The sequence below is a fragment of the Phalacrocorax aristotelis genome, chromosome 2, assembly GCF_949628215.1.
Source record: "Phalacrocorax aristotelis chromosome 2, bGulAri2.1, whole genome shotgun sequence".
Lineage (NCBI taxonomy): Eukaryota > Metazoa > Chordata > Aves > Suliformes > Phalacrocoracidae > Phalacrocorax > Phalacrocorax aristotelis.
In genome coordinates, this window is record NC_134277.1 from 91,843,387 (window position 1) to 91,862,070 (window position 18,684).

General features: G+C 43.2%; 1 protein-coding gene across 6 annotated transcripts in view; it reads left to right on the plus strand.

The window, feature by feature from the left end:
• Nucleotides 1-18,684, plus strand: part of LOC142053157 (aromatic-L-amino-acid decarboxylase-like) — a 60,992-nt gene that overhangs the window by 22,252 nt on the left and 20,056 nt on the right. For 4 of the 6 annotated variants that reach the window (XM_075084346.1, XM_075084348.1, XM_075084350.1 and 1 more), the window contains exons 5-9: nt 15-149; nt 4,712-4,855; nt 12,884-12,950; nt 15,056-15,150; nt 15,909-15,976. In XM_075084346.1, the coding sequence (XP_074940447.1) occupies nt 15-149; nt 4,712-4,855; nt 12,884-12,950; nt 15,056-15,150; nt 15,909-15,976 (509 nt within the window). The remainder of the gene's footprint in view (nt 1-14; nt 150-4,711; nt 4,856-12,883; nt 12,951-15,055; nt 15,151-15,908; nt 15,977-18,684) is intronic. The other 2 variants (XM_075084349.1, XM_075084351.1) reach the window with 2 other exon arrangements.

The window sequence follows — 18,684 nt, forward strand, 5'->3', positions numbered from 1 at the left end:
ACTTTGTCCCACAGGGAAGTGCAAGCGAGGCCACCCTGATTTCACTGCTTGCTGCAAGAACAAAATCTATCAGGCGGGTGCAGTCAGAAAAGCCTGAGCTAACAGAAGCAGACATCATGGGCAGGCTGGTGGCCTATGCTTCCGATCAGGTGGGTACCTCTCAACACCATGGAAACGTGGGGTCTCTACCTAAACAGTTTCAGCCATCTCAACAGGCAGGTGAATTCAGTGTAAACTCTTTGGATTGGTGACTACCTGGTTTTGCTTGTTGAAATCTTATTGTACATCGTAAGCGGGCTGGCATCTCGCCTGTGCTGCCATAATACACAGAAAAATATCCGGAGGTCAGTGTTGCACAGTATTGCTGTTTTACGGAAAGAACTCACTTGAAGTACACCAAGGTACTCGAGACGGGTGTTAATTTCAGTTGTGTTGCCTAAGCCTAGACCAGCTTTTGTTACCTCCAGGCTTGAGTGTCCGTGTGTGCGCACACTCTTTTCCTCCTACCTATGCATGCGCAAACAAACACACGTTCATCCTCCCCTGTACGCAGGCATGGGTGCAGGTGCATGCACACAGACAAACCTGGTGCGTGAATATGAAGCGAATTGCTCACAGTACTTGAAGAAGCTGAAAACATTTATTATTTTTGTAAAAGAAAAAACTCCTAAAATCTCCATGTATCAATACAGCTAAGAAATCTTCTAAGAAAACAGAAAACTTAATCCTTGATTTCTGGCTGTGAGTGGTATTTAGGAGACGGAGTTAGGCTGCATTCTCAGCAGGCCAGGACCATGAGAGGCTTCTACTGTTAATGAAAGCAGATTTGAGTCGTGTGAGCTCTGCTGCTCTGACCTTTCTGACACGCTAAGCCTACTGAAGGGCCAAGCAATGTTGCTTCTCTCAGTAGCGGTGACATTTTCTTATCTAAATGTCAGCGAGATGGAAGGAGCTTCCTTAGTACTTGATGTTTAGTTTAAAGTAATATCTGATGCTGCAGAATAACATGGCCAGTTTCAGGCTTACCTTGATTTACTACTAAGTGCATGTTAAAAAGCACCAGAGAACAAGTTGCAAGTACACTGGCTCTTTGCTGGGGGGAAGAGGGGCTGCACCTGTAGGGTGAGAAGACCTCCAGCACAAGAAAATATGAGGAGAGATAACTGTGTTCAGAAGGCACAAAGGGTATTAGTCCTTTTTTCGTCTGTGACCCAAAGGTCTGTGTGGTGCAGGCCGCCAGTCCCAGAGCTCAGACTCTGACCCTGTGATGCACAAAACCTTCTACTTGTTTTCATTTTTGTCCCGCGTAAATGGCTGACCTGAAATGAGGGCTGACAGGCTCTCCTGCCTGCTGAAGGTCAGAGGATCTTACGTTTACAGAAGGATTTGCCTTGGGATATTGCCGACCTTTCAAAGCAGATTGTTGCAGAGCTCACCGGTCCTTCTGCATTAAGAACAGACCCGTGTGACTCATAGGCAATAATCCACGAAAGAAAGTAAGCCTAAGCCGTTCTGCGGGAGAGAAAACCATGCGCTGACAGAGCACAACACTGCAAGAAAGCATTAGGAGGGAGGTGGAAAGTTGGCCGGTAAGGAGACCCAGAGCAGAAAGTTGAACTCAGATCTCACACTTCTTGGGAGACCATTTCAGCTGTGCAGCATTTTGGGAAAATCTTTATCCCACTGAAATCATTTTGCTTTGTGTTGATGAGTACAGAGCGGGACTGGCAACAAAGCTTTCCCCAGCAACGACTTGGGGGTTTGGAGACACCGGAAGAGGATCCCTGAGTGTTTTAGTGCCTGGGCTATCCTGGCTGAGGCTCCTCTTGCCTCAGTGAGAACGTGAGACCTGGGAGCTGAGAGGAGCATCCAGCTGCCCCTGATAGCAGACACCTGACTGTTTGGGACCAGGACAGAAGTCAGGGCAGTTTTTTGATAATCTCAAGTTTTCTCAGGCCATTTTCTTCACCAATCTTTTTTTTTTTCCCATCTTTATTTGGCTGCGTTGCTCTCCTCAAGGATGGCGGGAGATTCCTGAGTCCTTTGCTGAGGACTAGGAATGCCATGGAGCAGCAAGTCACTAAAGATTTGTTGTAACATTTTAAGCTTAAGACTGTGAGTGGCTGTAGTTATCAGAGAGCCTTACGACAGTTTTGGAGACTTGAGGAAGGACTCGTGAGGCTCTGTCAGGCTAACAGCCTCAGTGTATTATTACAGTTTGCTTATTTACAATTCTTGTGTAAATGAGTTCCGCAGTACCTCCTTCCACTGTACCCTTGAATGAAGCACGGCATTGCGATGGCACGCACATGGTTTTTCACTTCAAAAGCAGTTAGTTCTATTTCAGGTCTAGTCTTCTAAGTTTTCTCAACCTGGTGCCTAATTAGTTTGCCAGGGCACTTTAAGAAGAGGCGCAGCTGAAATACAAGTTAATAGTCAATCTGCCATTAAAATGCATCATTCCAGGGATATGTGAAGGTGCAAGGCAGAACTTTAGCTTCACCTGGTCTTGTTCAACCTATGCTTTGGCTTAATCTTCTCCATAGGTTCATGTGGTTAGAATAAAATTAGTAATTGCTTTTGTAGGCCGCGCTGGTTTTGGCTGGGATAGAGTTCATTTTCTTCACAGTAACAGGTATGGGGCTGTGTTTGGATTTGTGCTGAAAACAGTGTTGATAGTTCAGGGTGGTGTTTTAGTTACCACTGAGCAGGGCTTGCACAGAGTCAAGGCCCTTTCTGCTCCTCACCCCACCCCACCAGCGGGCAGGCTGGGGTGCACAAGAAGCTGGGAGGGGACACAGCCGGGACAGCTGACCCCAACTGACCCAAGGGATATCCCACACCATGTGATGTCGTGCTCAGCATGTGGAGCTGGGGGAAGAAGAAGGAAGTGGAGCATGTTCAGAGTGATGGCGTTTGACTTCCCAAATAACCGTTACGCGTGAGGGAGCCCTGCTTTCCTGGGGATGGCTGAGCACCTGCCTGCCCATGGGAAGGAGTGAATGAATTCTTTGTTTTACTTTGCTTGCATGCGCAGCTTTTCCTTTACCTATTAAACTGTCTTTATCTCAACCCATGAGTTTTCTCACCTTTACTCTTCTGATTCTCTCCCCGATTCTGCTGCGGGGGGGCGTGAGCGAGCAGCTGTGTGGTGCTTAGTTGCCGGCCGGGGTTGAACCACGACATAGGCACTAGCAAGAAGCAACAAGGGTAGGATGGAGACTATGAATGAGAATAGTCACGGTACAAAAAGGTGAGAAATTTTTCTCTTTGAAATTAATGACGATTAATGAAGTTGTAGAAGGTGGAAGGTAAAAGAACTTTTTTTTTGTTTAGTCATACTCAGAAGGAGACTATTTTGTGTCTAAACATACCTTTTACTCTTAATAGAGTTATTACAGGATTCTACTTCAGAATTTTGTAACAATTTCTTAGTGATATCTTTGTTTTCATTTACTGAGATGTACTTTATGTTCTAAAAATATTATTTAAGGGGAATTCAAATACAATGGGTTATAAATGAAATAATATATTGGGAATGATCCTTAATTGCCTACCAAATGAATGCCGATTGAACCACATTTGTTCAGTAGGTAATCTAAAAAGAAATGGTAATGTAAGGAAATACCTCAGTCTATAGCATACCGTGATGTGTATGTTTTTAGGGTTCAGCAAAGCTGTATGCCATAAAGATATGCCGGTGAGCAACTGACTCATTATCAGGCAAGCTGATCATCTGCATGTCTTTCGGTTGATTTGGAGCCAAATCCCAAAGCTCTTCATGGATCCTACCTAGTTGTGGGCATGTTAATTAAAGCTCTCGCTGGGGTTAATTGAATTCTTGTCTGAATGATGCCATGGCAATGGTTTCAAGAATACTTCAGGGTTTCTATTAGCGTATTCTGTGTATGTGTGTGTGTGTATGTATGTGGGTCTGTCTGCCTGTGTTGTGGTTCAGCCTCAGTTGGCAACTAACCACCACGCAGCCGCTCGCTTGCTCTCCCCACCCCTGTGTGACGGAGGAGAGAATCGGAATAGGAAAAGAACTTGTGGGTTGAGATAAGCACAGTTTAATAAATACAATAAAATAATAATTATAATGATTACCATAATAATGATAATATAATAAAATGGAAAAGGAAGAGAAACAGGGAAAAAAACCCCAGAAAAATAAACGATAGAACCACTCACCACCCGCCGACAGACGCTGCCGGTCCCCGAGCCGCAATTGCTCCCTCCCTTCCCCGGCCAGCCCCTCCCAGGTAACATACTGGGCATGATGTTACATGGTATGGAATATCCCTTTGGCCAGTTTGAATCCGCTCTCTCAGCTGTGCCCCCTCCCCTCCTGGCTTCTTGTGCACCCGGCAGAGCATGAGAAGCTGGAAAAGTCCTTGACTAGTACAGGCACCAACCAACAACTACTAAAACATGGGTGTGTTATCAACATTCTTTTCATACTAAGTCCAAAGCACAGCACCATGCCAGCTGCAGTGAAGAAAATTAACTCTATCCCAGCTAATACCATGACAGCCTGTCTGCCTATCTGTATGAAAGCGGGAGAGGTACGTATCTGTTCTGTACCAGCAACAATTCCACGACCTCAAGTCTGCTTTACTTGAAAGAAATGACTTTTTGTTTTCAAATTCAAATGAAGTTCTTACATTCCAGTAAAAGATATCTGTCTTAAACCCTGCCCATTTCCTTGTAGGCTCATTCATCAGTGGAAAGGGCTGCATTAATTGGTGGTGTGACGATCAAAAGTGTTCCTTCAGATGATACATTTAGTGTTTGTGGTTCAGCCCTAAAGAAAGTTCTGGATGAAGACAAGGCTTCCGGTCTTATCCCATTCTTTGTGAGTACTGGATTTTAACTAAACAGTGGATTTGTTGCTTCTGATAAGCTGTTTCTGTCATGAGAGGTGACCTCATCCCTAAGAGAGGGATCGATAGGCAGCCTAGCTAGAATACGAGGACAGGCTCCATGAGTGTTCTTCACACACCTTCTGTGCAGTATGAGCAACCCATTTGAGCAGCTGGTTGCAATTCTCAGCAAAACCTGATGTTTTCAAAGGACTTAAAGTTATATTAGACAGTTGAATAAATGCAGTGAATTTTGGAGTTGCATGGAATCCTGCAAGGTTATAATCGCCTAACACCTGAACCGCCTCTTTGACAGAGGTTTTTGAGGTTCTAACTTACTTGCACATAAAACAAGTTCAAGTTAAAGGCAATAAATTAAAGGACGGTATCTCAAACTTGAGTATTTTCAAGAAAAAATAGTTTCTCCTCTGCACTACTTTAGCAAAGAAATCTACCTCCATCACATACCCCAAATAGCAGGAAGGTGAGACATTGCCAGGCAGGTATTTGTGAGCATGTGACTTATCTCTAACAGGTGAGCTAATCTGGCTGTGGAAGTTCTAAGGTGTCATCATTTCTTGTTACCCGCCCATTTTCCTGTCCAGAGATTCCTGCTTCCGCAGCAGTCCAGCAAAAGCAAATGTTTACATCTCAGTAGCTAACGCTCATAATCCCCCAATCTTTGACATAGAACAGCATTAGATTGCATGCAGTTCTAAAGTTTGGTTCTACTGTGATAAGTGCCTAATCGAAAAGAGTATTTGCTTAATATGTTTTTACTGGCCTCTACTGAAGAAAACTTGGAGGAAAAATCCCCTATTTTAGAAACCAAGGACTTCAGAAATGGTATTTTTTAAGAGTGTCAAAATTATGTCATGAATTTTTTCAGAAAAGTCATGTCTGACGATGATTTTTTCCTTTCTTTCATGTGGTAACATTTTGAAGAAGGCTAATATGACTTAAATGTCCATTAACGGTTTTCAGAAGAATTAGCAGATTAAGCTTGCTTATAGTCATGGATAAATGCCAAATAGGACAAAGAAGCTTAAATTTCACCATGCTTTTCTGAAAATGTAATCTTTTTACTCTTCCTGTTATTAGCCTTCAGGGTCTGTTTTTATGTAGAATGAGGAGGACTAGGCTGAAAGTGCTCTTCATATGTGCAGAATGCTGATAATTTCTAGCCTGCCTAGAACTAGTGAGTCCTTGGTATGACCAAGCGCACCCCGTCAACTGCTTTCCAATATAACAATAAAGATGAGAAACAAAGCATCTATAAGGCTGCCTAACTGAACTTGCTTCTCTGAGCCACACATGTTGAAGTGCAGATGTGTCGTAAGGCATGGCTTTTTTCTCTGTCATATGGTACCAGCTCATAATATCTTAGATAAGATTCTAATTGTTTATCTTACTGTTAATTTAAACAGTTACAACTACAGCACTATATCACATCTCCGTGCGCTAATTACAAATTTGATGTGGTTTTTCCTCATCTTTTGTCCATTAACCAGAAAATGCAACGTGCTGTTCATAAATAGTCATTCCTTATTAATTTTTCTATGTGAGGCAAGAAGAAATAAAAAATTCTGGTTTATGCATTCAGTGACACCTTTACAAAGGGTGATCTATATGGTTGTTTTTCTTCCTCTGTTCGCTTAGTGTGCAAAGCAGGCTTTCAAAGGCAGTACAGGCTCAGTGTGAGCTCGTATGGCCTGTGCCAGGTCTTCTATTTATTTGTATACATAAAACATGTCAGCATAGATTAAATTAGATCTCATTTCCTTATGGTTGGCCTCTTAACTCAAAAGGTGTGTTAATTCTCTGGCACGTGGAGCAGCAGTCCATGCATTGTATTTTAGTGCTCCCTTTCTGGCTTGCAGGTTTCAAAAGCCTGTCTGTTTCTTCTGTTCTTGAGTAATTTGGTGCTATTGTATTTTGCTGTGGTGACACAGATAAGCACAGTGCCAAGGAGACACCTTATGCCACTTTATTCCTTGTCTCCCTGTATTCGCTGATCTTTCACAAATGGGAGTGATTCAACATCAAAGCAAAAAGTTTAACGGAAGAAATTCTGCCTGAAGAGACGTGTGACAGCAGAGATATTGTTCCTAATGAAGGGATCTTGGTTGCATCCAAGCTGATGCAGTCTCCCTTATCAGCAAAAAAAAAGTTTTGTAGGGGACTAAAAATACAAGCAAAATACAGTGCCTTATAGCCATGATTTAATGAATAAATGAGGAATCATTTTACTGGACTTGACAGAAGTGCTTTGATTGTAGAGGGGAGTGGAGAATCAGGGGCGTGTTACCTGATGCGAAGCAGGTTCTCTCATTACAGCAATCTGGTAATTATAGGTTTGCTTTTCACATACGTAGGATGTCGCAGTCTGCCTGTTTTGGGAGGGTCATTGTCTTTAAAACAAGTCTTTGAATTCCTATCCACCATCAATATCTTTTAGCACTAGCAATGTGTATATCATTTTGTTCAGTGAAGGCTATTGCCAGCTAGTGCGCCCAGACCTCTACGCCTCTTTCCTTTTCTTATTTCTGAGCGCAGACATGTGTTAATTTGCCTCTTTCAAAATACTTTTGCAGAAGTTGAAACAGAGACAGATTCATAGAGCAAAGCAAGCAGACTGCACAAACAAAGCACTTGCCCGTCTCAGGTGTTCTGGCAGTAAAGTTGCCACGATTTAGAGAGGAACAATTTCCAAGTGTGGGCGATATGCACCCCTTCATCCGGCCACCAGTTAAGGGGCAGCTTTAAAGCATGTGCTGAAGTCATGTCCATTTCCTGAACTATAAACACTAAGCGGTGGTTAAGCGTGCGTGTAAATGCCTTTCTCAGTTGGGCCCTGTGCTTCCAGCTCGAGACAGGCCTCTACGTTGAATCAGTGTTGACCAGGATGCTCAAATGTGGAGACCACTTAGTTCAGCACTGCTAAATTCAGACGTAGGGCCTGCTGCATCCCAGCCTAGTTCACTTGAACGTGTGCAAGTGGCCTGTGAGCTTTGTGCTGCCTTTCATAAATCAACACTGATACATTGGAGCTGGCATGTATATAGCACAATACACTTCAACAACCTCATCCAGCATAAAGCCGCTCTAACACGATCGCCTGGCAGCTGAACAAAGGCCCAGCGCGAAGCCTCTTGGATTCTAGCTGAAATGGCTCTTCTGAAGGATGTTCTGCAGGATATTAAGAAGCAGGCTGTTTGTATCCAGACTCACCTGGGAAACAATAAATCAGAATTAGGCTGACAGAGGAGCCATCTTTTCAGTAGAAAGTAACGCTTAGCTCCTGACCACAGATTCCCATTTGGAAGAAGCCTTCTTGAGACATGTACGGATGTCTAGGGCGATGTGTCTGAAGCCACAGTTTGTGAAAGATATTGCTGTTTCATAAAATACTGAATGGTGGTTAAGTAAACTGTAGCAGTTTTCTTCAAGCCACAGGCATTCTCGTGATTGCAAGCTGGCAAACAACTGAGCAGGAGAAAATAAAAATAATAAGAGAACACTGCAAGTTCTGCCTCACTTTAGTTAACTGCAAACAAAAAGCTTTGGGGTGAAACTGTGCAAAATGTGTCCGCATCTTTTTCAAAAGCTGTAGGAGGTCTTCCAGTTGAAAAGATTGAGAGTCATTGCTGTCAGGCATCATAAAGATTCATGCCTGTTCCCTGATGTAGCTCTTGACTTCAGGGAAGCCATACGTGACGTGACTGATGCAAGCATTTTAGCTGCTTTGTATTCGCAGCCAGGGCTGAGTCCAATCTGAAGCGCACAACCGGGAAAGGAAAAGGCCTGCAGGCCATCCTGCGCCATCAGTCCCATTTCTGTGAGTCAGCCTGTCCCCCACCCTTTGCACAAATGCGATTTTGCCGGTGTTATACAGGTTACAAATTGAGTTAGATGCATTGTGTAGGACTGAGGCGGGGTAATGAGAGTCCTGACAAGAGCAGATGCTGTCACTTTAAGTGGCTTCTGACAGTTAAAACCAGTAACTTTGAGACTTAGACACCTGCAGGGAGGACAAAAAACTATTTTAGAAACTGAGGTACACTTTACAGAACAAGTCATTATTTCAACAACTAGCATATGCTTGAACTCATGTAACCTCTTCTTGAAGCAACACACTCCTCCTCCTGATTAGAAGAACACCTTAACTGCAGTACAACACTAATAACAAGAAGGTGTAACTTTCTCTTGTGAAACCTCCATCATTCTTTAGATTTCTGGACTAGCATAGATAATTTCACTCTAATCTTGTCAGGAAGCCCACACCAAAATGTCACAAAATATATGTATAAAAGCGGAACTAGTTCTATAGCGCACTCTTTATTTGGGTATTTTCAAATCCAAACTGCTAACTCCTATCCTTTATATACAGAGAAATTCAGTATTTTCATCTGGTATCCTCCATTTCTTGTGACACAATTTGTAGATCTGTAGCTCAGCCAAAGATGAAACGCAGTTTACTCCTGATTGTGGGAACATCTTAGGTAGGAACAGTGCAGTAAACGTTTTTACTCCATACATACATGGCCACTTAGTAAAAAAAGGGAGCAAACTTATTTTTAAAAAAAAAAAACATACAGCAATCTTTCTGAAGTGCCCTCCCTCGACAGATGATTAAACTTCCAAAGAAGTCACAAATGTACCTCAAGGCACTGTAATTATTTTGTCTTCACATGTATCTCAGGAGTATGGGAAGGCCCAGTATAGCTAAAGATTAGATTATTTTGAGGGGAAAAATGTGTTAGCAGGAAAATTTCATTAACCATCTATTCATGGTGCTTTTCATTTTCAGAACTGTATGTGTTTCAAACTCTGGTCATTAGTAGCTTGGTATGGAAAAAATTCTGAACTGTCCCTTTCTTATTTTAATTATAACTTCTCCCAAAGCCAGTATTTTTTATTGCTTCAGTGAAACATGATTATAGTTCATAATATGGCTGTAACTGTGAAGTTCGGGGAACACGTATACTGATAGGGATTGAATATTTTCAGCGTTTTAGATCACAGAATCACAGAATCGCAGAAGGGTAGGGGTTGGAAGGGACCTCTGGAGATCATGTTGTCCAACCCCCTGCTTGAGCAGGCACACCCAGAGCAGGGGGCACAGGAACACATCCAGGTGGGTTTTGAATGTCTCCAGGGAAGGAGACTCCACAGCCTCCCTGGGCAGCCTGTTCCACTGCTCTGGCACCCTCACAGGAAAGAGGTTTTTCCTCATATTGAGGTGGAACTTCCTGTGTTCCAACTTGCGCCCATTTCCCCTTGTCCTGTCGTTAGGCACCACTGAAAAGAGTCTGGTCCCATCCTCTTGACACTGACCCTTCGGATATTTGTAGGCATTGATGAAATCCCCCCTCAGTCTTCTCTTGTACAGGCTGAACAAACCCAGGTCTTTCAGCCTTTCCTCATAAGGGAGATGCTCCAGTCCCCTGATCATCTTGGTAGCACTCTGCTGGACTTGCTCAAGCAGTTCCCTGTCCTTCTTAAACTGGGGGGCCCAAAACCAGACACAGTACTCCAAATGTGTTCTCACTAGGGCAGAGCAGAGGGGGAGGATAACCTCTCTCAATCTGCTGGCCATACTCCTTTTAATGCAGCACATGATACTGTTGGCCTTCTTGGCCACAAGGGCTCAGTGCTGGCTCAGGGTCAAGCTACTGTCCACCAGCACTCCCAGGTCCTTCTCAGTGGAGCTGCTTTCCAGTAGGTCAGCCCCCAACCTGTACCGGTGCATGGGGTTGTTCCTCCCCAGGTGCAGGACCTTGCACTTGCTCTTGTTGAATTTCATGAGGTTCCCCTCGGCCCAGCTCTCCAGCCTGTCCAGGTCTCGCTGGATGGCAGCACAGCCTTCTGGCGTATCAGCCCCTCCTCCCAGCTTGGTATCATCAGCAAACTTGCTGAGGTTACACTCTATTCCTTCGTTGAGATCACTGATGAATATGTTGAACAGGACTGGACCCAGCACAGACCCCTGGGGAACACCACTAGTGACAGGCCTCCATCCAGAATCTGCCCTGTTGATCACTGCCCTCTGAGTTCTGTTGTTCTGCCAGTTCTCTGTCCACCTCACTGTCCACACACCCAACCCACACTTCCTTAGCTTGCCTAGGAGGATGCTATGGGAGACAGTGTCGAACGCCTTACTGAAGTCAAGATAGACAACATCCACTGCTCTCCCTTCGTCAGCCCAGCCAGTCACGCCATCATAGAAGGCTATCAGGTTGGTCAAGCATGATCTTCCCTTGGTGAATCCATGTTGACTACTTCTGATAACCTTCTTGTCTTCTACATGCCTGGACATGACCTCCAGGATGAACTGCTCCATCTCCTTTCCAGGAAAGGAGGTGAGGCTGACTGGCCTATAGTTTACCAGGTCTTCCTTCTTGCCCTTTCTGAAGATTGCAGTGATGTTTGCTTTCCTCCAATCCTCGGGCACCTCTCCTGTCCTCCACGACCTTTCAAAGATGATGGAGAGTGGCTTGGCAAGAACATCCGCCAGCTCCCTTAGCACTCTCTGGTGTATCCCATCAGGGCCCATGGATTTGCGGGGATGCAGTTTGCGTAGGTGATCTCTGACCCAATCCTCCCCAGCCATGGGGAATTCCTCCTTTCTCCAGATTTCCTCTCTCACCTCTGGGGGCTGGAATGCCTGAGGGCCAGCCTTCGCAGTAAAGGCTGAAGCAAAGAAGGCATTCAGTAACTCTGCCTTCTCTGCACCCTGCATTGTCAGGGCCCCTTCCGTGTTCAGCAGTGGGCCCACTGTATCCCCAGTCCTCCTTTTACTGCTGATGTATTTAAAGAAACCCGCCTTGTTTTCTTTGACATGCCTTGTCAGATTTATTTCCAAGTAGGCTGTGGCCTTCCTCATTGCATCTCTGCATACCCTGGCAACATTCCTATATTCCTCCCAAGTGTCCAGTCCCTTTTTCCACATACTGTGAACCTCCTTCTTCCATTTGAGTTCCTCTAGAAGCTCTTGGCTCATCCATGCAGGTCTCCTGGCTCCTCTGCCTGACTTCTTCCTCCTAGGGATGCACTGATCTTGAGCTCGGAGGAAGTGGTCCTTGAATACTGTCCAGCTGTCTTGGGCCCCCCTGGTTTCCAGAGCCCTTGCTCATGGGATTCCTCCAAGCAGGACTCTGAAGAGGCTAAAGTTGGCCCTCTTGAAGTTCAAGGTTGTAACCCAACTTGTTGCCCTGCTTCTACCTCACAGTATCCTAAACTCCACCATCTCATGGCCACTGCAGCCAACGCTACCCCCAACTCTCACATCCTCAACCAGACCTTCCTTGTTTGTTAGGATAAGGTCGAGCAGCACATCTCGCCTCATTGGCTCCTCCACCACTTGCATCAAAAATTTATCCTCAATGCTCTGCAGGAACCTTCTGGATCGTGCATGGCTTGCCATGTTGCTCTTCCAGCAAATATCAGGGTGACTGAAGTCCCCCATGAGGACCAGGACCTGCAATTGCGAGGCTACTTCCAGCTGTCTGTAGAAGGCTTCAACTTCCTCTTCTTCATCAGGTGGCCTGTAGTAAGTGGCTGTAGGAAAAATAGAGGCAGCCACATTTGATGATTCATTCTATCCTCCAGCACCTTTAAGTCACTCAAGTTCGGAGCTTGATTACGTACCATAAACTGGAAATCATTCTGATGATAATTGCGATGTGAGGTAGTATTGGGCTACATGATAAGCATGTGGAACACACAGAAAATATATAAATCATAGCTTTATTATAATACTGTGACTATATTACATTACTTATCAGTCAATTTTATATTAACATTTGATTTTATGCATCTGTCTCAATGGACAATTATGGGAACTTTGAAAAAAAAATTAGAATCTCAAAAGTTCCACTGCATTGGCTAAAATAAATTAATTTTGCCCTATATCATGTATTTACTCTGTTTGTTGTTGCCTTTGCAGACAGTTTTTTCATTTGATAATTTTCTTTGCTGTAACACCTAATTTTTTTGCCTTTGTGTTTTTGGCTCTGCAGTTCTGTGCAACGCTTGGAACCACACCTTGCTGCTCCTTTGACAAACTCTTAGAGCTGGGTCCTATTTGTAAGTCTTTTCTGCTCCTTTCTAAAATTGCTGAGGCATTTCCAGGGCGTTGTGCAGCGTCAGTGTCCAAATTCAATGAGGCTACTTATAGATGAGCCCTTCAGTTACAGTTTTCCTTCTAATATTAGGTCAAGCAGCAAGCTCGCATTCTCAAATCATTACACAGTACAGAGGACGTTGTCTCAAGGGTTTTTGTGGGGGGTTGTACTTTGGAACACAGGCAGTTAAAAATTATTCTAAGTGCTTCATTTTTAACATTTTTCTTCAAGCCCTTTCACCTGCAATCGTATCTGGGGTAATGGTGAAGACCAGGGAAAAGCTGAACTCAAATTGTCCTCTGCACCAAGTGGTGTGTTTCTGTCTGGGTTTTAATGACTATAAAAAGCAGGGAAATACACACCAATAATCACTGTGTATTCTCCTTAATCCTCCCTCTCCCTTCCCCTATTTCTCCCTCTTGCAAGAAAACAGGACAAGTGCCATGGTGTTTAATACAGTGACCGAGCCATGGACTCTTCATAAGTATTTCTGTGTTACAGTGTGTTGTGTCAAGCTTTGCTCTGCAGCAAGCCTTGGTCAAAAGCACATACACTTGCTGGCTAATGAAAAAGCAGCAGAAGCACACCATATCTCTTCAGGTGTACATTTAGAACAGGAAATGTATAGCTATAAGAATTGGAAGCAGCCTCATAGAAAAACCGCTAGGTTTGATGTTCTGTTAACGTGTTCGGGGGAGCCTAAAACATTTGGGGTTTGTAAGGTGGTGACTTGCTCTGTGAGGTGTCCTGTGTCCTGTTGTGTGGTGTCCTCCCACACAAGCCCCAGAGACTCAGATTCTCCCAATCCTCCTTTCTAAAAACGTTTCTAGTAGTCTGCTTAGCAGCGAGAGATTATTTTGCTGCTCAGGTTATTCCGACAGACCTGACCTAGTAAACTGGTGACACCAGCACTTGTAGGTGTAGCAACTAATCGTGTGTTTCACCAGTTGCTCTCAATGATCTCCTGCTTGTGCAGCAGAGACCAGCAGAAGGACTGCGCACTACTCAAATCATAAGTCTCGTGCTGGCTTTTCTGCGTGCAGGTGAATTTTCTTCTTGACACACGTGAGCAGTAGTCCCACGGAATAAAGGCAGTGTCTCAAACCAAGCATACCTAATCAGTTGAACTCTGAACATGCTTCCAAATAAGCCCAAGTCATGGCTGCTATGAATAATATTTTATAAGCTTTTTCCAGACATCTGTGCAAAAAGAAAGTGTAGCTCACAAGAATGCAAATTCCGGCGTGAACTTGGTGCCCAGTTGCCGATCTGAACGGATATACCTCTGTAGGTGGAAGTACCCACCCGAGTTATTTGGTGACCAGAGTAAAGATGTTATGTGGGCTTCAGTCATCAACTCACAGGCCAGAATTGTTACCAACACTGTGCATTAATACAGGTGATCTATAGCAGGGTGTGAATACGAAATTACAGAGATTACACGAGAGGCTCATACGCTACATATTGCTGCAGAAACCGTCCAGTGACTAATCAAACCCAGCACTTTCTTAACCTTTCAGTGCTCGCCTTTGCATAAGAGTCTCCGTCCTTGAAATAAATAGTTTGCCGCCCATAGTTCAAGAGCGTGCGCGTGCACATATATCAATCTGTAAAAAATACTGTTAGGAAAGGTGTGTTTGTGATTTGTGAGTTAGCAGTGGGGAGCACAGCTGAAACCCTAGCCCCTCTTGCTCACGTAGATAGTTTTATGACCATAGAAATGATAACTACCTCTCTAGATACATCTTTTTAGAGTGTATTTTATAATGGTTCTTAAATGAAAATAAGTTCATATTTTATGCTGCTTAATATTGGTAGGATAAAGCTAGCCATGTAAGGACTCTGTTCCAGTAGAAGTGGGGAGGCAGAAGAGTGTGTTGTGTAGACATCTTTACGCATTAACGGAAAGCCAGATGGAAGCAACATTTAATCCCTTAATTTAATTTTAAATTGGGAAAACAACAACATCAAAGAAAAACCTCTCAGGCACTTGGCATCATGCAAATTAATAGGGCTTTTTAATCTGCTGTTTAATTTTCTTCCCCTTCAATTACTTTTTATTTTTAGGTAATAAGGAAAATATCTGGATGCATATTGATGCAGCCTATGCTGGGAGTGCATTCATCTGCCCTGAATTCAGGCACCTTTTAAACGGCGTAGAGGTGAATCAAGTGTTTCTTCTGTAGCAGCCTGCTAAAACCTTGCTCTGCCATCGAATCTGTGTGTTTCTTATGCATCCAGCATTAATGGCGCTTCTAGAACCTCTGAGTCCGCTGCACTGCAGTTTACACTACAAATCCCTCTGTACTCTATTACATTACAGAGGCTGTAAATGCTTATTCTGCATTGGTTTTCCTTCTGACTTAGATGAAAAAAAACGTAAAAAAGAAAATACCCTGGCAGTAAAAAAAAAGTAATTTCCTGGTCAGTTGTAATTTTATGGATGAACGTGATGTGCAGATGCTAAACTAAACATAGCATTTGTCTCTATGTATCAATTTTGTGTGTGTATGTTTAATATGCTTGGAAGTAGAAAGCTTAGTGAATTGTTTTTGAAACTGGGATAGGAACCGCAGTGGATGTCCCTGAGTGTGCAGATGGTTTTTTTGTTTACCCTGAGAGATCTGCTTTTCCATAACATGCCTACCTAAAAAGTACAATTGCTAGCAATTGCTCAGAATGTTGGTAACGCCAATAGCCCAGCTGCCCGCCTAACCTGAATCCCACCTCCCAGATAAGTGAAGACTGGACTACAGCAGTATTTAAGTAAGGTGACGCCAGCACGAACATTATCTATAAAGCCCCAGTTCAGGAATTCATTCGTAGTCAAGGTGCACTCAGACAATTTGACAAAGTTGTGTCATCAGCACGCGGACCCTTTTCTCCTTCATAACTCTGTTTTTTCTTTATCCATTCTCAGTTTGCAGACTCATTTAACTTTAATCCTCACAAATGGCTCCTAGTGAATTTTGACTGCTCTGCTATGTGGTAAGTATTGCAATAAAAGAAAACATTACAAGAGGCAAAAATCACAGGTTAAATTAGTCTGCCTTTCTAGCAGTAGGCTCTTATTTACGTTTCTCTGTTGAAATGAGGAGTTCTGGATGGATTTAACTCTTTGCAAATTATTTACAAAATTCACTCTTTCATTTGATCCAAGATTCTAGAAGTAAAATTTAGAAATAGGCCTGAGCTCTGAGTTATGTTCCAGAGAGAGGGAAATCCTGAGAAGTCTGCGGATTCATACTTGCTCTGTTTTGGGACTGTTGAAAACATAAATGAAAAAAGCTTCATCGAAGGAAGTTAATGCAGTGAGCAGCAAGCTCAACAGGGCTTTTTCTCCTTTTCCATCAAATGTATTTTTGTTTGAGCCTTGATTCTTTCAAAAGCCTTTCCAAAAATGCTTGGGATTTGGCTGATGACAAGCGATTGCTTTCAAAAAGGACTATTTGTGCAATTTTGTACTGATTTTCAGTTTCCCCAGATGACAGCAGAGATGACATTTTGATATAAAAACATGCCAAAGTAGAAACCAGTAGACATACTTCGAAGCAGAGCAAAGTATCGTAGTAGTAATAGCAGCGGTCATAATAACATCCCATAATAGATGGTCCTGTTGCGTCCCAAACTGGAATCTCCAGAAGCTAGTGTCTTCCAGCATCACGGCTGATGACACTTCTTAGCAAAACAGCTCTTCAGTAAATGCAGACCGTTTACCAAGGTAAAGGAAAACATTAGTTTCAGTTATGATAGAACAAAACTGGCAAAAATGGAAACAGACAAAAAACAGAATGATAAAAAGAAGACTCGAAAACATCATCCCGAAACAGGTCACCTTAATTAAAAGAAGAATAAACGTGAGACAGCGATCACTCAGCTGCCTTGGGTTAACCTTCAGCTCTTCTCTGCAACGTTGTCTTTTGCACAACTATGGGTATGATCCAGAGAACAGAGGACGCTTTTGAATTGTAAGAGTTTTCCCAATGTAGGCGCTTCAAATATTCCAAGCCATAATGAAATTTTTCTCTTAACAGCCCAGTGCGATGTGTAGCACAGCATCGATGCCTTTTGGGATTTGGAGGCAATTTCGGTATAAACCTTTTGTAAAATGTTCTCAGACTTCTCGACGTACAGAAGAGAGCAGTCAGCTTCCCATAAAAAGGAATTTAATATAGCCACTGCGAGAGGGGTATATTTTCCGTATTCAAACGCTGGTGTCCTTTAGAGACTCTGCCTTGAAACTACCACTCGGTTTTGCCTGACTTGTTGAACTGGTGCTCTGCAACATGACAACATAGGAAGAAGTGTCTTCTTTCAGAGCGAGTGAAACTAATCACCTTGCAAAGTCTTGGTATTTTTGCTTTTCTGTGACTCTTTTCAGGGTTTAAGCATTAACTTGTGGTTGGGAAGGTTGTTTTAGTCTTTGAAAGGAAGGTGCTTATGGGGAGTGGCTATCTGTAGACAGAAGTGAAATTTTCCAGTTGGTTTATAATACAGAGTCACCCTTTTGGTTATTGTATCTGTCAGTTAAAATGGACAGAATAGAGGGAGGCTGTTAAAAGCTGCAGATGTGCAATGCAAGGAAGTCGCTTTTCACAAGTTTTCATTGCTTCATTCACCAGGACTTTTATTGTGCATTTTGTATTACGAGGACTTAATACGTGGACCTGTGCCACTCGAGCTAGGTCTTACTTGGTCTACTAGCATGACATGAAGCCTTAAAAAGATTCTAGTTTCTCCATGACAGTTTTGAAATATATATTCAGGAGCCCTCAGTCAACCAGGGGTATCTGCAAAGAAAGTTAACCCCACCACTTCTATCCGACACCAGGCCACACAAGCACCTCCTGCAAAGAAGTTTAAATACGTGGGGTGAAATCTAGGCATGGGGTATAAAGGTGCAGCTCAGCTGGTTCATATACGTTGACGTCCAGGCTTTGGATTTATTTGAGTAATCCTTTTAGATAGTTTTTCATGGCTGCCAGATTAAGGCCTGTGAAGTCCCCAGATGGAACAGGCACCATCTTTGAAAAAAGCACTCACATCACCAAGGAAGTGCAAGAGGACGGCATTCCTACAGCTTCTAAGAGAAGGAATGAAACTCTCACAAGACAATTGATGATGTTGCTTGCAGCTTGGGTTGGCTGCATATGGACTGAGCTACCGAAGCATGAATGTATCAAAATAATGAAATATATCAAATAGACTATGGCACAACAACTTAGGGTTTGTTCACAATATCTACCCTAAGTAAACCTCCTTCCTTCTGTCCACCAGGTATTTTCAGCTCACAGATAGAGTAGTTATTGTTTTTACTGAGAGTATTCCAAATGTCTTTCACTCTTTTTCACGTGCATAAGCTTGCTTATCTTCAGCTATGTACTTTCCATACCTGCAGGCAAGTACTTTGTTAACCTTGGTACTCTCCTGACCTTTGAAGTGAGGGGAAGGCTTCTTGTTTGTTTGAATAAGATGTTTTATGAGCATAGTCCAGATGTGGGTGAGACTGGGAGTAGGTACTGGCCTGTGCATTTATACATACACACTAAAATATTGGAGGTCAGACTTCTACTTTCGAGTTTACATTAAAATATTTAAAGCATTTGAAAATGGATGCACAGAAAATCGTAGATGTTTGGACTTTTGTCATTTTGAGTGTCCCCATGTTGACGTAACTATTGCTTACTGTGTGAAGT